This window comes from Hyperolius riggenbachi, chromosome 5 (genome assembly GCF_040937935.1).
Source record: "Hyperolius riggenbachi isolate aHypRig1 chromosome 5, aHypRig1.pri, whole genome shotgun sequence".
NCBI classification, from domain to species: domain Eukaryota; kingdom Metazoa; phylum Chordata; class Amphibia; order Anura; family Hyperoliidae; genus Hyperolius; species Hyperolius riggenbachi.
The window spans coordinates 113,863,377-113,887,244 of record NC_090650.1 but is presented as its reverse complement, the minus strand read 5'-3'; the positions used below and the strand labels follow the sequence as shown (position 1 = coordinate 113,887,244).

Sequence of the window (23,868 nt, the reverse complement as noted above, 5' to 3'; positions counted from 1 at the left end):
TACATCAGTGAAAGCATGAGTATTCTGCCAGTTGAATGAGAAAGGTGATATTGTAAAGTCCGTTTGAACAGGTAAAGCCTACCCTTCTGAGCCCAGCAAAAAGAGCCAAAAACATCTCTTATCTATTGATAAAAAGAAGCCACTCCATAGCTTCCTGTGACTAAGGAGCGATTGGAACTCCGATACGCGTGAGCATAATGCCTAGTCTATGATGGTCTCAAAGAATGTTGGACGCTTTTATGTTTCAGTTTGGGTGGATTCTTTTCATCAATATGTTACCCTGTTGTGGCTGAAACGTTATCCTACTCCTGGTTCATTTCGGAGAGCGGTCAACGGTGTTACTTCCTTATTGCATGCATCTCTTATCTGTAAATGTAGCCATTCATCTAGCAATGATGGGCGCAGATCTGCCCAAATGACAAATCTCTCTATTCGATTAGAGACCTGTTGGCTGCCCATACACCGCAGGCCAATTCCCAAACAATGGGCTCTATTCTCAATGATTTTCCGCATGCGGAAATGCATTTGCGGTAAATTCCCGACTGAAAAAAAAAAAAAAAAAAAAAACATCTTGACATTGTTTACGCATGAAAAGTCCGCAAAAGTCGGTAGTTTCTGCAAAAAAAAAATCCAAATTCACAAAAAAAAAAAAAAGGAGGCGCCTTATTTCTGACTCAACTACCGAATTTTTATCACCTACTAGTACTTGGGTGATATTTCGCTTTCCATTGACTTAAATGGAGTCTGGAGCCTTGAGTGCTGTGTTTGGTGGACTTTTATTTTTGGACAAGTTTTTTAATGCAACTTTTTCCCGCAAGGTTTCCGCATGTTTACTATGTAATTACGCATGTTTCCCAATTTTTTATACGCATTGTTCCCGCATGCGGGAAACATGTGGGACTTTTTTAGTGAATGTGGAAAATATGCGGAATTTATCACATGCGGTAATATAGCGGTAAAAAAAAAAATCTCTTACCGCATGTGTGATTGAGAATAGAGCACAATATGTTGAAATTCAGGGCTGTGAAGTCTGTACAAAAATCATCCGACACCAACTCCTCAGTTTATGAAACCACCAACTCTGACTGCCCAAAATGGCTCAGACTCTAACTCCACAGCCCTGCTGAAGTTTATCAGGAATTGGCCTTGTGCGACATGCGCCCCCCCCCCCCCCCCAAACCGATGCAGAGTGCTCTATACATTACCAGTCCGTGCCCAAAGCTTGTCCTCCGCTGGCTCCGGGCACAGTCCTTGTTCCATACATGCGCCCCACGTGGCTGCTGGCATACACACAGGCGTGGGTGTGATGTCACACATGCGGCCCTGTTACTCCAGTAACCATGTGAGGTACGTGTTTGGAGCAAGGAGTGTGCCTGAAGCCAGTGGACGACAAGCAACGACCATGGACAGAAAATGTACAGTGCACTGGGCAACTGTAGGGGGGGGGGGGGGGGGGGGTGTTGGGGACGACAGCGTCAGGGGTCTGTTCGCGTTTGTCCCGATTTTGCTTGCTGTTACCACCGCACACACGCGATCGAGCGAGTGGACCCTACATCTTACAGCAGGTCTGACCAATTAATGGAAACCAGATTCAGGCCAAAATTGGTCATATTGTCGATTAGGAATGCATCTGACAGAAAAGATTTTCATCCGATTCTGATTACAGTAATTAAATCGCATGGTCAAACGGCCGCCTAGTCTCCTGATGTATGGCCACCTTAACTGCTTGCCGACTGCGGCGGCCCCAGGACCGCCTAACACCGATCGGTGTAAAGTCCTGGGGCGGCAGTTTGCCGCGGGGAGGGAGGGCATTGTAAAAAAATAAAAAAATAAATTGTATTAATACTTACAACAACAAAAACACTGGGGGCGATCAGACCCCACCAACAGAGAGCTCTGTTAGTGGGGGGAGATCAGAATCACTAGTGCGCTCTGTTGTGCGGGCCTGCAGCTTGGCTAATTACACAATAGCCTGGTCTGTGGTGGGTGTGTGTGTGTGTGTTGTGTGTGTGTGGTGTGTGTGGTGTGTGGTGTGTGTGTGTGTGTGTGTGTGGGGGGGGTCAGTAGCAGTGTTCGGGAGTCTTGCCCAAGGTCTCCTACTGAATAGGTGCTGGCTTACTGAATAGGCATCACGACTGCACTAATAAGATGGGCATATTTCCTCCATGTCCGTCATCTTCCTATGCTGGATACAAACACTTCCAGTTTTTACTCCATATACCTTTGTACAATATAGCACAACATACAGCAGGAGTAAACTCAAAGGGCTAGTTCACAGTCCTTAGTTGTGTGCAGAATAATTCTGCATAACTCACTGCCCATACAATTCTATGAGCCTGTTCACAGTACAGCGTTGTAAGTGATCACATGCTAACATGCTGCATGCAGGCAGGCAGGCTTTGTATTAAAGTGGATCCGAGAAACTTTTACTCGTTGCATAATTGTGTTCCTTTCAGGGCTGTGGAGTCGGTCCAAAAATCCACCGACTCCAACTCCTCAGTTTAGGATTCCACCGACTCCGACTCCTCGACTCAGACTCCTCTAATTTGCATATTACAATTTTGTTGATTAAAAGTATGTAACATGAAATTCGTCTCTTAACTGCCAACGCTTAGGAATTTTACAAGACAACTGAAGTGAGAAGGATATGTAGACTACTATATTTATTCCCTTTAGACTAAAACTAGTCCTTGGTAAGAGTACTTGTAAAAGGTACAAACCGGAAGAAAGAACATCTATCAGGCCCTAGGCAATGTGACTGTGGGTACATGTAAGAGTGACGTGCAGGTACTCTGCAGGGGAATGAGGAGATTCTTCCTCTATTACACATTCTTCATGCACAATCTGAACAAGGTTTATGGGTGACAGACAACACCTCTGTGTTCAATGTGCACAGCATTCTCAGTGGATTCCCTGCAGCTCTGTGGGGAGTGCATATGTAGAGTATAGTACTACTGTGTAACAAAGTAAACCTGAGACAGATGAAATTAAAGTTTTATACATACCTGGGGCTTCCTCCAGCCGCCTTCAGGATAATCAGTCCCTCGTTGTCCTCCTCCACCACCTGGATCTTCTGCTATGAGTCCAGGTACTTGAGCCAGTCGGGCGTAGTGCGCATGCACACACTCCGCCGCCAGGAGCATACTACACCTGTGCAGCACTATTGCGCAGGTGCAGAATGTTCCTGGCTGTGGGAGCGGCATGCGGCTGGACAGCGCTGACTGGCTGAATTACCAGGACTCATAGCAGAAGATCCGGGTGGTGGAGGACAGCGAGGGACTGATTAGCCTGAAGGGGGCTGGAGGAAGCCCCAGGTATGTATAAAACTTTACTTTTCATCCGTCCCGTCTCAGGTACCCTTTAATTTGTAGTCCCCAAACCAAATTTTAACAACATATCAAATTATTTGATTTCATCAGCAAAGGGAGTGCATACATTTGCATAAATCAGCATCAATGCAGAATTATTTCCATCTCATTGACCATCTCTATTAGTGACACAGCTACACATCAGGCTTTATTCTTACAGCATAGATGTTATTTAGTATATATAAGAGATTCCTGTGTACACATCATATATACAGTCACAATCAGATCTGTATATCTGACCTTAAAAATACGGGGACTGCTTCATTGAAGCAGCACAAGTAACTAATTTTGATTGGTTTATTTCATTTTTGTGGACTAAGCACAGCTATTACTGTATATATACATTATTTTTAATGACTATTATCTGAGAAATAGAACATTTTATCATATTTTCTATTTTAATTACGGTTACAAATTCATTAGGAGTCGGTGCATTTTTTCCCGACTCCGACTCCACAGCCCTGGTTCCTTTCATATAGTTTATAGGGCATTCCTCCAGCCAAATACTTTGTTTTAATACTCTAATTCCCTATAAACTAAACAAGCCTCGCCCACAGCTTCTCACAGTGCCTTGGCACTGTAGCAGGAGCTTATGGGAGCTCAGTCTGGGCAGGAAGAGGAGGAGGTTACTAATCAGAGATTTCAGAGGCAGAGGGGAGGGAGGAAGGAGGAGAGGGGACTGAATGTACACACAGGCAAGCGGATAGCATCTCCAGCCCTCAGCCTGTGACAAACAGAACATGGCTGCCCTCATTGTATCACAGGAATAAATAATCAAACTTTTGAAGCTGTTTGCAACTAGATATGCCGTGTAAACTATCTACACTTTAGATAAGATATATAGACATCACTTTTTTTTTTTTCATCTCGGATCTGCTTTAACCCTTCTGGCGGTAAGTTCGGGGTAAGCCGCGCAGGAGGATTTCTCAGGCCCTGCTCGGCGGATTTTCATAATTTTTATTTTTGCTGGACGCAGCTAGCACTTTGCTAGCTGCGCCAGCACACCGATCGCCGCCGCCCCGCGCCCGATCGCCGCTATCCGGCGCCCCCCCCCAGACCCCGTGCGCTGCCTGGCCAATCAGTGCCAGGCAGCGCCGAGGGGTGGATCGGGACTCCCAATGACGTCGCTGACGTCATCCCGCCCCGTCGCCATGGCGACGGGGGAAGCCCTCCAGGAAATCCCGTTCTTTGAACGTGATTTCCTGATCGCCTATCGCCGGAGGCAATCGAAGCGGGCGGGGGGATGCCGCTGAGCAGCGATCATCATGTAGCAAGCCCTGGGCTCGCTACATGATCTAGAAAAAAAAACAAAAAATAAAAAAAAACCTGCTGCGCTGCCTCCTGGCGGAATTTTTCATACCGCCAGGAGGGTTAAAGAGAACCTGAGGTGGGATTTTATTATGCTAGTGGGGCACAGAGGCTGGTTGTGCACACTAACACCAGCCTCTGTTGCCCCATGGTGTGCCTCCAAGACCCCCCTGTGCGCCGCTATACCCCCCGCAGAGCTGGCGACACGCAGCGTGTCACCAACACAATGTTTACCTAAGCGCTGTCTGTCAGCGCCGCCCCCCCGCCTCCTCCGTATCGGTGCTACCCGCCTGTGTCCCTTCCCTCCCGCTGATTGGAGGGAAGTAACGCGGGCGGGTAGCGCCGATACAGAGGAGACGGGGGGAGCGGCGCTGACAGCGCTTAGGTAAACATTGTGTTGGTGACACGCTGTGTGTCGCCAGCACTGTGGGGGGTAGAGCGGAGCACAGGGGGGTCTTGGAGGCACACTATGGGGCAACAGAGGCTGGTGTTAGTGTGCACATCCAGCCTCTGTGCCCCACTAGCATAATAAAATCCCACCTCAGGTTCTCTTTAAAGTCCAGTTTCTATTGGAGTTCACATCCATAACATGTGCATTATGCAAATGTCCACTGTGAACCTAGCCTAAAGAGCTAATGTGCCTTCACAAAGAATTGGGCTAGGAAGAGCGGCTTTCCTATTCCATACATGGCACAAGAATCCATATATAAAAAGCCAAAAATGGGTGCTGTAAAGGTAGTTTAATCTTGCACATGCAAGGCCTGAGATTTTCCATCTTACTCAATCCATACCTTTGACAGATTACGGTCAATTCATTAGTCAAGCACCGCTTGTGTAGCACCAATTTTACATCAGATTTAATAAAATTAACAAATCAAATGGTTGATCGGACCGCAAAAATCGCTAGATGTATGGCCACAGGTCCCTGTGTCACATATGAAGCCCAAAGTTAAAGCGGAACTGAAGATCTTCTAAAAATAAAGTTTCACTTACCGGAGGTTTCTGCAAGCCCCTTGCAGCCGCCCTGTCCCCCCGCCAGCTACTTTTGGTTCCTCTGGCAGGCCACACGTATCCTTCACTTTCCAGTCTGCAGTAGCGCTATTGCAGACAGGAACGGGGGGGGGGGGGGGGGGGGGGGGGGGGAGGGGAGGGAATACGCTTGGCAGGGCTGTGCAGGCGCAGTGACCCCTCGACTTATACGTCAAGTAACAAAACTAGTTGGCGGCGGAGACCGGGCGGCTGCAAGGAGCATGCAGAAGCCCCAGGTAAGTGAAACTTTAATTTTTAGAGGCTCTTCACTTCCGCTTTAAGACACTATCAACGCCAGTGTTATATAAGCACATACCAAAAACAAGAGGGAATCCACATCAAAGAGAAAGAATTTCAGCTTAACCCAAAGTAAAAGCTAGCATGAACAAGTTTCCATGTTACAAGCTATGAAACATTAAAACTGCCACCATACCTCAGCTACGGACTGCAGGCTGCGAGCAAACTTGATCTGGTTTATACCATGGTGCACAGGCTTGCCATAAGTTGCACCCTTGGGCACTGGGCGTTTGCGACCTCCACGGCGAACTCTCACACGGTAGATGACATACCCTGGGATGAAGAGGGAACATACAACTGATAAGAATGCATAAATACACATTACTGCATACATATTTATAATGGGACTAACCAACATATTATAATTGATTTATAAAGCACCAACATATATTTGTTGGCGCTGACCAAAGTAAGAAACAAACAAGGTGTACATAATGATACCGACAATAATTACCAGATTTCCAGTGCAAAACTGATGTTTTTATTTTACTGGTTAAACATACAATCGAAATTGTACATGTATGGGCACCATCAACCAATATCAACTGTTTATTGTGCACAGTGAATTTGCCTCCAGAAGTCTCTAGTGCACGAGACCTGCATGGCAACTGTGGCCTAGTAATACAGGATTGGTGGGTGTCACATTGGATGCGCAGAAGACCCAGACTGGACACAAATGAGCTGTTACCGAAGTTGATCGCAGCTGAACGGCAGACAGGCGTGGGACTCAGACGAGTGTATTGGGCTAGAGGAAGCCCCGGGTAAGTATCAAATCTTTTGTTTTTTCATCTCTGGTACACTTTAAAGAGACTCTGAAGCGAGACTAAATCTTGCTTCAGAGCTCATAGTTAGCAGGGGCATGTGTGCCCCCTGCTAAACCGCCGCACAACGGGGGTCCCTTCACCCCCAAACCCACCCCTCCAAGACTTGGTCGTAGTCTTGGTCGTAAATCTTCCCTTCCTGGAGGCAAGGCAAACAGCTGCAGCCCTGCCTCCAGTCGCATCTATCAGACGCGTATCGCCGCCTATCCCCCGCCCCTCTCAGTGAAGGAAGACTGAGATGGGCGGGGGAGAGGCGGAGATACGCGTTTGACAGGCGCGCGTGGGGCAGGGCTGAGGCGGTTAGCCCTGCCCCAACCAGGAAGCGCTCCCCCGCTTTATGTAGGGGATTTGGGGGTGAAGGGACCCCCGTTAAGCCGCAGGATAGCGGCGTTTTAGCAGGGGCACACATGCCCCTGCTATCTATGAGGTCTGAAACGAGATTTATTCTCGCTTCAGACTCTCTTTAAGGAGCTTACCATCTAAAGCAAGCTGCAGCACTATACATTTCTAACCATCCACTTCCTAGACCCCAACATTCCTATAGTCCAATCTAGTAATCAGTAGGGATAGTAGGAAATGCCCAATTCCGCATTCCAGTTTTCCAATTTCCGAGGAGCATTTTGTCATTTTCTGCATCAGAGAATGCAAAAAGAAAAAAAAAAATGGAAAAATGGAATCTTGTGATTGGTATAAAATGCAGGGCTGTGGAGTCGGTCCAAAAATCCACCGACTCCGACTCCTCAGTTTAGGATTCCTCCGACTCCGACTCCTCGACTCCGACGCCTCTAATTTGCATATTACAATTTTGTTGATTAAAAGTATGTAACATGAAATTCGTCTCTTAACTGCCAACGCTTAGGAATTTTACAAGACAACTGAAGTGAGAAGGATATGTAGACTACTATATTTATTCCCTTTAGACTAAAACTAGTCCTTGGTAAGAGTACTTGTAAAAGGTACAAACCGGAACAAAGAACATCTATCAGGCCCTAGGCAATGTAACTGTGGGTACATGTAAGAGTGACGTGCAGGTACTCTGCAGGGGAATGAGGAGATTCTTCCTCTATTACACATTCTTCATGCACAATCTGAACAAGGTTTATGGGTGACAGACAACACCTCTGTGTTCAATGTGCACAGCATTCTCAGTGGATTCCCTGCAGCTCTGTGGTGAGTGCATATGTAGAGTATAGTACTACTGTGTAACAAAGTAAACCTGAGACAGATGAAATAAAAGTTTTATACATACCTGGGGCTTCCTCCAGCCGCCTTCAGGATAATCAGTCCCTCGTTGTCCTCCTCCACCACCTGGATCTTCTGCTATGAGTCCAGGTACTTGAGCCAGTCGGGTGTAGTGCGCATGCACACACTCCGCCGCCAGGAGCATATAGCATCTGTGCAGCACTATTGCGCAGGTGCAGAATGTTCTTGGCTGTGGGAGCGGCATGCGGCCGGACAGCGCTGACTGGCTGAATTACCAGGACTCATAGCAGAAGATCCGGGTGGAGGAGGACAGCGAGGGACTGATTAGCCTGAAGGGGGCTGGAGGAAGCCCCAGGTATGTATAAACTTTACTTTTCATCCGTCTCAGGTACCCTTTAATTTGTAGTCACCAAAACAGATTTTAACAACATATCAAATTATTTGATTTCATCAGCAAAGGGAGTGCATACATTTGCATAAATCAGCATCAGTGCAGAATTATTTCCATTTCATTGACCATCTCTATTAGTGACACAGCTACACATCAGGCTTTATTCTTACAGCATAGATGTTATTTAGTATATATAAAAGAGATTCCTGTGTACACATCATATATACAGTCACAATCAGATATGTATCTCTGACCTTAAAAATACGGGGACTGCTTTATTGAAGCAGCACAAGTAACTAATTTTGATTGGTTTATTTCATTTTTGTGGACTAAGCACAGCTATTACTGTATATATACATTATTTTTAATGACTATTATCTGAGAAATAGAACATTTTATCATATTTTCTATTTTAATTACAGTTACAAATTCATTAGGAGTCGGAGTCGGTGCATTTTTTCCCGACTCCAGGCACCCAAAATTGCCCGACTCCACAGCCCTGATAAAAATGACCACAGTAATCCAATTTTTGTGGAAAAAGTCTGTATTCTCTGATTGGCCCAATGCTTCAGAGTTCTTGTTACCATCCACACTCCATGAAAAATGGCTAAGAAATTAAATTCTGCCAGGCTAAGTAAATCACTGAGCACAACTGTAACTGCTGCATGGTTTACACTACTGCAAACCATATCCTACATGCTCATTTGCAGCTTAGGATACTAACCTTGCTTTGCCTTGTAGCCCAGTCTACGAGCCTTGTCTGGACGAGTGGGACGTGGTGCTCGGTGGAGAGAAGACAGCTGGCGATACTGCCAGCAGCGGACACGCAGGAGGAACCGCATCACATCGGACTGCTTCTTCCTCCATAGTTCTTGCATGTATTTGTAGGCACCCATGCTGGCTTATGCTACAAGACCATTCAGAACATTAGTTAAGCAGAACAGTCTAGCATAAAATACAATAAAAATAAAAACACCAAAGTCTTTGCATTATTGCACTACAACAAAGTTATCTTTATTTATAAAAATGTAATTGAAAGCAAATAAAGAGCACTAGCCCTCTGCCAACACTACAGACTGCAACTGAGCAGCATTGCGGCTGATTCACACAGGCAGATGACAGTGGTGCTTTTCCACCAGTCAATAGCTCCCATGGATCTGCCAGGTGCGTTGAACGAGTAGTGTCCGCCACCCCTGTGTGAGCACAGGAGTTTGTGGAAGGGTACACTATCAATCAGCCTCACATGGTATGCACCAAACCTTTATGGGCTCTCTTCTAAAATCACACATGCGGTAATTGATTTTTATTTTTTAACAGCAAAATTACTGTCTGCTGTAATTTCCACATTCACTAAACATTTTCTGCATGTTTTCTGCATGCTGGTAGATTGCATTAAAAAACAAGTGTGAAAAGTAAAAAGAGATTGGTAGTTAAGGCATATATAAAAAAAAAAAAAAAAAAAAAAAAAAAAAAAAAAAAAAAAAATCCACCCAAATATGGTTTTTACGGACATTTTTAACTAAATTTCAAAGCACTTTTTGCGCATGTGTAAAAAAAAAAAAATGTGGATAACTTTGTGAATGTTAACACGGTCTAATTTGTCAGAAATTTACTAACAGTTGGTTACCACATGCGAAAAATGATTGTGAACAGAGCCCATTACCTGCGTCCCACTAGAAAATGAAAATCACAATTGTCGAGTGCTTTTAGCAGCAATATTGATTTCAGTAAGGTATTGAGATTTCCATAGGTTCGGCAGTAAAAGCACTGCAAAACTGCCTTGTACAGAAATCAAAAGGTTTTGTTTTTTTATCAAATAGTTTTATTGAAGATTACGTTTCAGAGCAAGTTGACAAAGCATACATCAAACAGATAGCTTGTCGACTGTACACGTAATGGTTTAATTCAACAAAAGGGTGTGACAGTCTCTACATCAGTACAGTCATTAATGATAAACATATACGTAGACAATTGTTGTATAACAGAAATATCAACATTGTTATCCAACATTTATAACAATTATAGCCACAATCGTCACAGGGAATCGGAATATCAGATCAAGAAATACTAACATAGGCTTCAATTCATCAAAGGGTGTTCGATAACGAAACCCCAGTCCTTAAAATACCGCATTCGGTATTTTACACTTCACTGTGCTAATTCATCAATGTTTTCCCATGTGCGGTAGAGGTTCGTTAAGTTACCGAACTACTAGGCTTCAATTCATCAAAGGCTGTTCGATAACTGCAGAGTGGTGCAGAGCAGCTTGGAATGTCCCTGTGTTGTTACAAGCTGATAACAATAGCAGGCATCCAGACATCCCTTTGTGATGTAAACGTGTTATAGTTACTGTTACTTGTACTGCCTCTGCAGCTCTGAATCTGTCCATCAGTCTTTCTTAACATTTTATTTATTTGCCACAACGTAGATGAACTTCCTGGAGACATTACAAATGCCATGCTTGGTGATTTCACCACCAGCATCTTTGCATTATCAAACAGGGCCTGAAAGGGTTACACCACCGAAGGGAATCTGGGGATATATTTTGACCCATTCTCTCTGCTCACTGCTTGGGGGGTCTGAAAGCTTGTGTGGAGAAGCCTGTGTGACCTATCAGCGGCACTTGCAGGAGAACAGGGGCTGTTTCTATTGGCTGCCTGCTCCTGCTAATCATGAAAACATTCACACAGAAGGCTTTCGAAGCCTGTAACGACAGGGGAGAGCTTGAGATAAACACCGAATGTGTTAGCGAATGTGGGAACCTTGATGAATTAACATTTGTTGAGCACATGTCGGTAATTTATCTCATTGCTGTGTCATTTCAGCTTCTCATTCGGTAACAGCTTTGATGAATTAACATTTTCTAAAGTGCTCCCTTAAGTCAGCTGTTTTTAGCATTACCGAATGCGGTAATGCTTGATGAATTGAAGCCATAGGCTTCAATTCATCAAAGGGTGTTCGATAACAAAACCCCAGTCCTTAAAATACCGCATTCGGTATTTTACACTTCACTGTGCTAATTCATCAATATTTTCCCATGTGTGGTAGAGGTTCGTAAAGTTACCGAACTACTAGGCTTCAATTCATCAAAGGCTGTTCGATAACTGCAGAGTGGTGCAGAGTAGCTTGGAATGTCCGTGTGTTGTTACAAGCTGATAACAATAGAAGGCATCCAGACATCCCTTTAGATGTAAAGGTGTTATAGTTAATGTTATTTATACTGCCTCTGCTGCTCTGAATCTGTCCATCAGTCTTTCTTAACATTTTATTTATTTGCCACAACGTAGATGAACTTCCTGGAGACATTACAAATGCCATGCTTGGTGATTTCACCACCAGCATCTTTGCATTATCAAACAGGGCCTGAAAGGGTTACACCACCGAAGGGAATCTGGGGATATATTTTGACCCGTTCTCTCTGCTCACTGCTTGGGGGGTCTGAAAGCTTGTGTGGAGAAGCCTGTGTGACCTATCAGCGGCACTTGCAGGAGAACAGGGGCTGTTTCTATTGGCTGCCTGCTCCTGCTAATCATGAAAACATTCACACAGAAGGCTTTCGAAGCCTGTAACGACAGGGGAGAGCTTGAGATAAACACCGAATGTGTTATCGAATGTGGGAACCTTGATGAATTAACATTTGTTGAGCACATGTCGGTAATTTATCTCATTGCTGTGTCATTTCAGCTTCTCATTCGGTAACAGCTTTGATGAATTAACATTTTCTAAAGTGCTCCCTTAAGTCAGCTGTTTTTAGCATTACCGAATGCGGTAATGCTTGATGAATTGAAGCCATAGTATCTAGCATAGTTTGAGTCTACCATACCTTCTACTCTAATGGTACATACACATGGGGGACCGTTGTAGCTTGTCGCTAGCACACCGGGAACCTGTGCGTGACAGCTCGGCGCCAGGACCCTCTGTGCAGCAGCCGTACACACGGCACACAGAGGGACAGATGCGGCGGAAGCTGTCGCCGAAGGTTCCTCCCCCCCCGGCGGAAGTTCCGTGAGTAGTGTATTGTGTTGCTAGTCCGCATACACACGAAAGTACACGTGGCGGACTAGCGACGACAGCTGTTGCCGGCGATTGGCCACGTCAATCGCCTGGCGACAGGTCGGTCTAGCGACGGTTCGTGGTGTGCACGTTATACACAAGGGGCGACAGTTGTAGCCCATGTGTACTCACCATAAGAAAGTTAATTACGCCTGATGGTTTCGGTGTTCCACCCACTGAGCATGTATAGTCCTGCGCCTGTGCTTTGGATACTCCGCTATTATAAAAATGTAGTAACCTTAAGTGGCGTGGCAGTTTTGAAATAGATAGCTGAAAGGCTATTCAGTTTAAAAAGTTTTAGGCAGAAGAGAGGTTAGCGTTAGGTAAAGTGCGCGGTGGGAGGCTGCTAGCAGAAATCCTCCTAGAGAACAGTTATCCAATCACAGTGCACTTTTAGTTACAGCGCAAAGCGTTGTTTACTACCAGCTACTGGAAACCACACAGTTTGAGAAGGAGCTGTCCTGCCAATCACAGTGGCCAATTTTCCTATGTTCACTGCTGGGTCCCCTAAAGTAGACTAGGCTCCCACTAGAGCCAGAGCTCCAATGGTCTGTGGGAGTGGACAGTGTAATATCTGCACTAATGGTCAGATGTGGTCTGTTTTGCGTCCGTAGCACATTTCCACCATAGGCTTCTATGGTAAATGAAACCAGTAATTATCGTGCAGGTTCCAATTTTGCATTCTGCTTATCACGTCGTATAAGCTGTAGACTGACAAGTGTGAACGGATCACATATAACCTATTAACAGTTTTCCAATTATATCAAAAACAAATTAAAAACGCTGCATTTCAGATTACAGTCAATAACTGCAAAGCGCTGCGACCCTATGGGGGTGTTTCCACTGCAGCATTGCAATGACAGAAGTGCTACATATAGCATATCAGGAGTTTTACCAAGCAATAGCAATGAAGCAATGCAGGGGCAAATCACATTACTTCAAGTTCCCTCTGGGAAACTTCCCTCTGGGAAGTACATACGTTTTCAGGACCCACAAGCAATTGCCAAAAAGAGCTGAAAGTGGGTCCAGGGCCTAAGTGCTAAAAGGAGGGTTGGGCTAGTGTTAGGTATAGAAGACGTTTGCAAACTTTTATAATTTAGTATTTATATAGCACCAACATATTCTGCAGCACTGTACAGAGTATATTGTCCCTAAGAGGGTCTCACAATTAATTATGTAGTTCTAATACTGTAGCAGCCACGTTAGAGTAACAAAAATTACAGGTAGTGATCACATTAGTGTATATATTTTTATTACTGGGGTAAAAGGTAGTAGGAAAATCTACAGGTAGCCGACCTGAAATAGAGCACCTATGCATTGAGATACACGCAGAACAACTCTATATAAACACACAGGTACTCCCCGGCAGCAGCGGAGCACAGACACGTCATACACCGAAAAGCACGCACATCCAGCCGCCTCACTACACACACGCCGCCAGCCGGTCACACAGCGGCAGAAGCCGGGCCTGCAGGAGACAGCCGGGAACAGGCAGCCTACACGGGCAAGATCTGCACAGCAGAATGGACATCAGGGCAGCGCACACTCTCCGACCAGCACATAGACCAACCATCAAACAACAGCAGAGGATGGACATGGATTGTATATACTCATTCCACACCACAGAGGAAGCCACCATTACCTTAGGGCTCAGCAGCCGGAAAGGAAGGATCGTTTTACCCAGAATGCCTTATGACAAAGCGCTTGCAACAGCGACAGCTTCCGGTCAAAGAGAAGCTGATGGGAAATGTAGTCTGTCTGTAATAATGTTATACTCCTGTAAGCGGAGCCTGAAAGAGGGTTTTTGGTCCTTTGTAGCCCCTTACACACTCGTCTCCTAGGAGTTCTGGTTCACCATGAGCTTCCTGGGCAACCTGTAATTATGTAAAATTCCACATGACAAGCTTTTTCTTTTCTTTTTGCTCTACTGAAGTTGTGGAGTTATAGAACTTGTGGAGTTATATATGGGCTTTTTGAAGTAATTATTATTGCTGGCAGCGTAGCTCCCAACTGTTCCTTTTTTGGAGGGATTGTCCCTCTAAAAGGACTCCGCAGGTGAAAATAAACTAATTAAATAAATAATCGTATCTATTCTCCTTCTCCTAAAAATGACTTTTTAAGATACTCCACAGTTTTATTTTATATTTAAATCTACTTTTTAAGTTTTTACTGTTTTTTGCTCAGTGACACATTCATTGAAGTATGCCAGAGCTAAAATCTATAAACTATTGTCCCTTTTTATCTCTTTCCTGCTCTCAGAAGCCATTTTCTGCTAGGAACGTGTTTTATAGTTGTAATTTCTTATCAGTGAGGGTCACACTGTAATCTGACTCAGACAGGAACTGCCACTTACATACCTGATGTTTAACTCCTTCAGGCAGAGAAAGAAAAAGGAACACAGCATAGTTATTTGTGTGCTAGGCACTGTACATACACATGCCTATCTCATCATGTCACATGTTAACTTGTGTATCCTTTGACTCTAAACTTTATTACCATCCTTTAAATTGGTCTATTTCCTATTATCATTTGTTAATATGAAGGAAAGTTAACCAGGATTGAAAGGACCAGTGTGATTTAAATTATAAAACAACATTTTTCCAATAAAATCTTCATTGTGTGCATGACTAGGGGTGTGGCTTAAGTGTCCCTCATTTTTACTTCAAAAAGTTGGGGGGTATGCTGACAGCCTGTGGAGCAAATTAAAGTCAAATTCATAGGTCTAGTGATGGCAATGTCAAGAACTGTTTGCTGGTGAACACCTGTGTTATGACCTCGAAGCTACTTCCAAGTTGACGAAGGTCTGTTGGCAGGTGCTGGCAAGTGACGCTCGTCTGGGAGCCTTATGCGTGACGTTTTGCGCAGGGCCCTCCTGGCCATTGGTGTGCAATCAAGGATGTGCACTGCCAGGCCAGCGCCTGCACACTATTGACGGACCTCACCGACCTGGAAGTATTACACAGGGACTGTTTGCCAGCGAACAGTTTTTCCCATCACTACTTAGGTTATCTTTACGCTGGCCGCTAAAGATACAATCTTTTTTGTACAATCTTACTAAATGTATGCAATAGAAGGGTAAACTGAGTGACTATAGTTTGGATATTTTAGGTAGTTCCTATATTAAAATGTAACTGTCGGGCATAAATTCAAAAATCAATTCTCTACCTGGTAAACAAGTAATAAGGATGCTAACCAGGCAATCCAAAAGTTAAAAATCACTATTACTTTTCTTGTTGATACATGATCATTCCCCAGTTTACCTGACTCTTAGGGCCGGTGCACACCAAAACCCGCTAGCAGATCCGCAAAATGCTAGCAGATTTTGAAACGCTTTTTCTTCTTTTTCTGTAGCGTTTCAGCTAGCGTTTTGCGGTTTTGTGTAGCGGTTTTGGTATAGTAGATTTCATGTATTGTTACAGTAAAGCTGTTACTGAACAGCTACTGTAACAAAAAACGCCTGGCAAACCGCTCTGAAGTGCCGTTTTTTAGAGCGGTTTGCGGTTTTCCTATACTTAACATTGAGGCAGAAATGCATCCGCAATCCAAAATCTGCAGCAGCCCGGGAGTATGCGTTTCTGCAAAACGCCTCCCGCTCTGGTATGCACCAGCCCATTGAAATACATTACCCTAGCGGATCCGCTCCCGCAAGCAGATCGCAAACAGCAGCGGAAACGCTCCGGTGTGCACTAGGCCTTATTTGGTACATTGCCACAGAAAGGAAGTTGCAGGGCATGCTGGGTTGTCTTTTTTTTTTGCTTCTTTACTTTCCCTTTAGACTTAAAGAGACTCAGACATGCAGTTTCTCTGCAGTTTTTTACTTACCCGTGGCTCTCTCCAGCCCCATAAGCATGGATGTGTCCCTCGCCGTGTTCCTCAGCGCCGCTGTTCTCTCGCAGTCAATCTCTGGTAAGCGGCTCAGTCGTATTCAGTCTGACTCAGTGACGTCAGCCGGGGCCTTCTGTGCTTGTGCAGAAGGTCCACAGCTGATGTCACTGAGCCGCTTACCGGGGAAGATTGTGGCTGAACAGCGGCGCTGAGATGGACGGCGATGGACACATCCATGCTTATGGGGCTGGAGGAAGCCCCTGGTAAGTAAAAAAAACTGTAGTGAGACTCATCTCTGAGTCTCTTTAACTAATGCAGCCTGATTGGCTGAAGCCTCTTTCGCTCCTGTTTTACCCTCCATCACCTCTGTTCCTCTGATTGGCCAGTATTTCTCATTGCTGAGACAATGCACTTGGTTAGATTGGTTAGAAAGGGTAAGATTGTATTATTAGTGGGCACCTGAAAGCTGTCAGTACACTTGTCTGTGGGCTCGTTTCCACTGTAGCGGTGCGGAATCGCCTCGATTCCACCGCTGAAGAAATCGCATGCGGCTGCGTTTCCCCATGCGGATTTACCCGCGATTTCGCATGCGATTTCACATGGCAAGGAGCCAGGCGAATTTAACCATGTCACTGCCTGTGTAAAGTTCCATTGCCTTTCATGCGAAATCGCAGGGAAATCCGCATGACAAAGCCGCATGCGATTTCCCTATTGAATGCATTAGCGGCGATTCGCCCGCATTCCTGACGCACGCGAAATCTGACGACCCTGTCGTGCAGATTTTTCCCGCACCGAAAAACGCAGCCGCCGCCGCCGCACACGTGGAAACAGCCCCATCCACTAACATTGAGTATGCGAATCCGCATGCAGTGCCCGCATGCGGATTCGCTATAGTGGAAACGAGCCCTGTATGAAATACCATGAGTTTTCGGCCATGTGCATTTCAGCCTTTCTTCCCGTGTTTGCAATTGCATGCAATGGTTTCCTATAGAAAATCAAGAATGCACGTAATGCATTTTTGTAAAAAAAAAAAAAATATATGTGCTACTGTATTTTTCTTCTTGTTGCAGATGCAAACACAAACAAAATCCAAATATGCAAACTCAGGGAAAACCACAGATGCACATGCCCTAAAACGCATGCTTTTCTGCAAAGATAAGCGTGCTACCAGCCATAGGCTTCTTTCACATGGGAGACGGAACTGCGCACTTTCCTTCTCACTGCAGTTACATTCACCTGAAGGACAGAATTTGTGACACCACGCGTTTGACACAAGGTGGTGTTGTGTGGTTGCTGAAAACCTCAGTGTTTGGCCGTGCACAGATGTAACTCCATGGGGTGGAGGGGGTTACGAGGGGGGGGGGGCACCTCTCCATCACCTGTGCCAAGCATTATCAAGCGCCTGACCGATGCATGTGAGCAGCTGACAGGAGATTCATTTACCACATTCAGCCATAGAAACCTTAGACAAGAAAGAAAGACACTTTTTGGAAGAAATATTTACTGTAAGTATTTGGGTAAAGGACATTTTCCCATCTGCTCTCCCCTTTAGATGCACACAACAGGAACTTGCCCTGAAGAATTCACAGGCATATGACCCGAGGGGGCAGGGGGTCGGTTGGGGGTAGAGTTGACAATCTGGTTGCATTTTGAGGGGAAATCTGCCGACAATCTGGTTGCATTTTGAGGGGAAATCTGCCGACAATCTGGTTGCATTTTGTGGGAAAATCTGCCAACAATCTGGTTGCATTTTGTGGGGAAATCTGCCGACAATCTGGTGGCATTTTGTGGGGAAATCTGCCAACAATCTGGTTGCATTTTGTGGGGAAATCTGCCGACAATCTGGTGGCATTTTGTGGGGAAATCTGCTGACAATCTGGTTGCATTTTGTGGGGAAATCTGCAGACAATCTGGTTGCAATTTGTGGGGAAATCTGCAGACAATCTGGTGACATTTTGTGGGGAAATCTGCTGACAATCTGGTTGCATTTTGAGGGGATATCTGCCGACAATCTGTTTACAATTTGTGGGGAAATCTGCCGACAATCTGGTGGCATTTTGTGGGAAAATCTGCCGACAATCTGGTTACAATTTGTTGGGAAATCTGCAGACAATCTAATTGCATTTTGTGGGGAAATCTGCCGACAATCTGGTTGCATTTTATGGGGAAATCTGCCGATAATCTGGTTGCAATTTGTGGGGAAATCTGCCGAAAATCTGTTTGCAATTTGTGGGGAAATCTGCCGACAATCTGGTGGTATTTTGTGGGGAAATCTGCAGACAATCTGGTTGCATTTTGTGGGAAAATCTGCCGACAATCTGGTTGCATTTTGAGGGGAAATCTGACGACAATCTGGTTGCATTTTGTGGGGAAATTTGCCGACAATCTGGGGGCATTTTGTGGGAAAATCTGCCAACAATCTGGTTGCATTTTGAGGGGAAATTTGCCGACAATCTGGTTGCATTTTGTGGGGAAATCTGCCAACAATCTGGTTGCATTTTGTGGGGAAATCTGCCGACAATCTGGTGGCATTTTGTGGGGAAATCTACAGACAATCTGGTTGCATTTTGTGGGGAACTCTGCCGACAATCTGTTTGCATTTTGAGGGGATATCTAACGACAATCTGTTTACAATTTGTGGGGAAATCTGCCGACAATCTGTTTGCATTTTGAGGGGATATCTGCCGACAATCTGTTTACAATTTGTGGGGAAATCTGCCGACAATCTGGTGGCATTTTGTGGGGAAATCTGCTGACAATCTGGTTGCATTTTGTGGGAAAATCTGCAGACAATCTGATTGCAATTTGTGGGGAAGTCTGCCGACAATCTGGTAGCATTTTGTGGGGAAATCTGCCGACAATCTGGTTGCATTTTATGGGGAAATCTGCCGACAATCTGGTTGCAATTTGGGGGGAAATCTGCAGACAATCTGGCTGCATTTTGAGGGGAAATCTGCCGACAATCTGTTTGCAATTTGTGGGGAAATCTGCCGATAATCTGGTGGTATTTTGTGGGGAAATCTGCTGACAATCTGGTTGCATTTTGTGGGTAAATCTGCCGACAATCTGGTTGCATTTTGAGGGGAAATCTGACGACAATCTGGTTGCATTTTGTGGGGAAATCTGCCGACAATCTGTTTGCATTTTGTGGGAAAATCTGCCGACAATCTGGTTGCATTTTGAGGGGAAATCTGACGATAATCTGGTTGCATTTTGTGGGGAAATCTGCCGACAATCTGGTTGCATTTTGAGGGGAAATCTACCGACAATCTGGTTGCATTTTGAAGGGAAATTTGCCGACAATCTGGTTGCATTTTGTGGGTAAATCTGCCGACAATCTGGTTGCATTTCGAGGGAAATCTGCCGACAATCTGGTTGCATTTTGTTGGAAAATCTGCCCGACAATCTGGCTGCATATTGTGGGGAAATCTGCCGAAAATCTGGTTGCATATTGTGGGGAAATCTGCAGATAATCTGGTTGCAATTTGTGGGGAAATCTGCCGACAATCTGGTTTTATTTTGTGGGGAAATCTGCCTGCAATCTGGTTGCATATTGTGGGGAAATCTGCTGACAATCTGGTTGCATTTTGAGGGGATATCTGCCGACAATCTGTTTACAATTTGTGGGGAAATCTGCAGACAATCTGGTGGCATTTTGTGGGGAAATCTGCTGACAATCTGGTTGTATTTTGTGGAAAAATCTGCCGATACTCTAGTTGCAATTTGTGGGGAAATCTGCCGACAATCTGGTTGCATTTGGTGGGGAAATCTGCCAACAATCTGGTTGCATTTTATGGGGAAATCTGCCGACAATCTGGTTGCATTTTGTGGGGAAATCTGCCGACAATCTGTTTGCAATTTGTGGGGAAATCTGCCGACAATCTGGTGGTATTTTGTGGGGAAATCTGCAGACAATCTAATTGCATTTTGTGGGAAAATCTGCCGACAATCTGGTTGCATTTTGAGGGGAAATCTGACGACAATCTTGTTGCATTTTGTGGGGAAATCTGCCGACAATCTGGTTGCATTTTGTGGGGAAATCTGCCAACAATCTGGTTGCATTTTGAGGGGAAATTTGCCGACAATCTGGTTGCATTTTGTGAGGAAATCTGCAGACATTCTGGTTGCATTTTGAGGGAAATCTGTCGACAATCTGGTTGCATTTTGTTGGGCAAATCTGCTGACAATCTGGCTGCATATTGTGGGGAAATCTGCCGAAAATCTTGGTTGCATATTGTGGGGAAATCTGCCCGACAATCTGGTTGCAATTTGTGGGCAAATCTGCCGACAATCTGGTTGCAATTTGTGGGTAAATCTGCCGACAATCTGGTTTCATTTTGTGGGGAAATCTGCTGACAATCTGGTTGCATATTGTGAGGAAACTGTTGACAATCTGGTTGCAATTTGTGGGGAAATCTGCTGACAATCTGGTTGCAATTTGTGGGGAAATCTGCAGACAATCTGGTTGTATTTTGTGGGGAAATCTGCCAACAATCTGGTTGCATTTTGTGGGGAAATCTGCCGACAATCTGGTTGCATATTGTGGGGAAATCTGCCGACAATGTGTCAGCAGATTTCCCCACAAAATGTTTTGGTGGGAGGTCTGAGGTCCGTGGGGTTGGAAGGTCGTGGGAGGGGGCATACATTTTTTTGCTATGGGGCCCAGTCATTTCTAGCTATGCCCCTTTCTGGGAGGTGAGTAAAAACACCCGTTGCGCATTATACTCTGCACAGACCTCCCAGCGGCCACCACGAGTCCAGCTCGCAGTTACCGATCCTGGCTTGTTTTTTTCCACCCTGAGCTCACCCGGGGCTCCCCTCAGTCCCCTGCAGCTGAACGGTGCCCTCGCCGTGTCCCTCCGATGCGCCTGGACTCGCCGGCGGCCACTTCCGGTTTGGCCATCACCGGCCGACAGGCTGGGAACGCGGCTGATTATCCGCGTTCCCGGCCGCAATAGCGCCCTCTATAATGCTATTGTGGCCGGGAACGCGGCAAATCAGCCGCGTTCCCAGCCTGTCGGCCGGTGACGGCCGAACCGGTAGTGGCCGGCGGCGAGTCCAGGCGCATCGGAGGGACACAGCGAGGGCACCGTTCAGCTGCAGGGGGCTGAGGGGAGCCCCGGGTGAGTAAAAGTCTTTTTTTTTTAGCAGATTTAAGTATTCCTTTAAGAAGGAATCTGCACTATCTAGTGACGTCTTTTGCATGGTTGTCTTTATTAGATTTTATGTTACTTACAGTGTAAAGTTATTCAGGTGTGGATAAATGAGTTTCTTTTGACCCAGTCCTTCTTTGGGTATCATTCATAAAGCATTTCCGCATGCGGAAATGCTTAATACCGGTGACTTTACCGACCACTCAGCATAATTCCCATTCATAAAGGCTCTTTCCACATGAAAAGCTGACAGAGCGATACATTTCCGCCTTGTCCGGAGTTTTTCTAGATTAATCTAGAAAAAGTTACAAACACGTGCATTCATAAAGATTAGAGCAAGCGGTATCCGGAAGGAAAATACCGCTTGCTCGACAGTAGCGATAGGCGGGCGGATTACATGTAAATGAATGGGACGGACCTCCCAAGCAGCATCAGGCAGAGGAGCGCACAGAGGGAATCGGGCAGCTTTTATGTTTCCGCATGTCTTCCGCCACACTACCGCCAGCTTCCTCCAGAAAACCTCCGCACTTCTACCGCAACAGGCAACTTCTTTATGAATGCCCACCCAGAAGTCTTAATTACCGGTTGCGGAGAAGAACGGTGTTTTCCCGCACTACCGACAGCCTCTTTATGAATGATACCCAAATGTATAGCTATATCTTAAAGTGAACCTCCAGACTAAAAATCGACTCAGCAGCACTGAAAAGGCTTGGTGTTTCTTTAACAGTTTCACAGCATCAGAACTTTGTTTCTCTTATACAAGCCTCATTTTTAGCTGCACAGAAGAAAACTGCCCGGGCTTTTTTCCCCTGATGCTGTGCAAAGCATGATGGGATGGATTTCTGCTGTTTTGGTGCAATTTTTTTTTTTTTACATTTTGAATTTGAGATTTTAAGCCTAGCACATGCAGCTGGGAGGGGTTATCAGGACAAAGGACAGTTGGAACTGTGTCTTATGCTCCTTGTCACCTCCTTTCAACCAAAAAGATGGCTGCCCCATGACAAAGATGGCAGCCCTCATGAATCACAAACATTTGCCTGTTCTTTTAAAACAGGGTGGGTAAGAGATTATATTACCTATCTATTCTAATTAACATAACTAATGTAACTTAATGACAGTATGTTTGTTTAGGCTGAAGTTCCCTTTTAAACACCTGAGCTGATTTTTAACCTCCACAGTGGTAGAAGGGATGAAATTTTGTGAAGTATGATTCCATGCAAGAAGACATGTATTGTGTTATCCTACCATTGTTTGAAGCTTGGTTCACAGTGGGGCGTAGTGTTGTGTTCCCTGTGTAACAGGATTGCAACGGAACAAAAAAGTCACACTGGACGTTATGCGACCTTTAGGTCACATACAGTGAAGCATACAGTCAATGAAAAGTATGCTTCACTGCCTGTGTTAATGCACACTTTATGCAGTAACATTCTGCATGCAGTGCATTGGGATACTGCAGTGTGTTGGATTCTAACGCATTGCATGCACTGTGAATGTTCCATAGACTTGCTATTGCAGTATGACTTTCTGCGTTACAATGCCTGTATAAAGTCGCACTGCAACGTCTCACTGTGAACCTAGCCTGAGGAACACTTCAGAGGCCAAAGAACACAAAGGGCCTAGTTCTAAATCCAGGCGACATCCTATTCCTCTTAGTGCCAGGTAGCAGGTGGCGCAGCAATAGGGGGTGCAGAGGTTGCAACCACATAGGGGCCAGAGGGGCCCCAACGGGCCCTCCCTCAACTGCAGTATTAGCTCTCTATTGGTCCTGTGCTCATAATAATTACTTCTATAGATACTTTGAATAGTGGTAATCATTAACAAGCTGTTCCCCATTCCCTTCTTGTACCTCTGACACTGTAGTTGTCCTTGGCAGGTTTTGGTGCTCCGTATCAATTGTTATGTATAGAGTGCTTGGAGGGCCCCATGTAAAACTTGCATCGGGGGCCCAGAGCTCTCTTGCTACGCCACTTCCAGGTAGTGTGGGAAAAAAGCTGTCTGGGTGATCTTATTGCTCAGCAAGTTCTTTTCCCCCATCCAGTTGCCCCTTTCATGCTTCTGGGAAGCAATGCTTCCTGTCACACATGAAAGCAGATGAGTGCTGTATCTGCTCGGAGCACATACAAAGCTTGTAAGTTGGCATTTGGGAGCATTACTAAGGAGACCCCATATCCCCGATCTTTGAATAAGTAAAGGGCGCCATTTTTTTACCCCCTACCTACTTAGTGTAAAAAACATAAATGCTAAAAAAAATACATATTCTTCTTTTTATTTTTCCATCTGTCCCCTTCTTTCTTATGTTTTTTCTTTCTTCTTTCTTCTTCTTTTTCCTGCTTGTAGAATCACCTCCCAACTGCTGCTCCTTTGCTGGTCCCCCCGGCGCAGTCTCTCTACCCGGCAGTGCTGCTCCTTCTCCTCTGCAC

The 23,868-nt window shown here is 45.2% G+C and overlaps 2 protein-coding genes across 6 annotated transcripts in view; one reads left to right on the top strand and one right to left on the bottom strand.

The window, feature by feature from the left end:
• The window catches only part of RPL15 (ribosomal protein L15), a 19,944-nt gene extending 5,738 nt beyond the window's left edge, over positions 1-14,206 (bottom strand). The window contains exons 1-3 of the mRNA XM_068236146.1: positions 14,113-14,206; positions 9,142-9,324; positions 6,139-6,275 (exon numbers count right to left, since the gene is read on the bottom strand). Of these exons, the coding sequence (XP_068092247.1) occupies positions 6,139-6,275; positions 9,142-9,313 (309 nt within the window). The 5' untranslated portion in view covers positions 9,314-9,324; positions 14,113-14,206. The remainder of the gene's footprint in view (positions 1-6,138; positions 6,276-9,141; positions 9,325-14,112) is intronic.
• The window catches only part of NKIRAS1 (NFKB inhibitor interacting Ras like 1), a 22,577-nt gene continuing 12,644 nt past the window's right edge, over positions 13,936-23,868 (top strand). The window contains exon 1 of one of the 5 annotated variants that reach the window (XM_068236144.1): positions 13,936-14,249. Coding sequence is in view for 2 of the 5 variants with exons in the window: in XM_068236139.1 (XP_068092240.1) it covers positions 14,327-14,346 (20 nt within the window). In the remaining 3 variants the exon portion in view is untranslated. The other 4 variants (XM_068236139.1, XM_068236141.1, XM_068236140.1 and 1 more) reach the window with 4 other exon arrangements.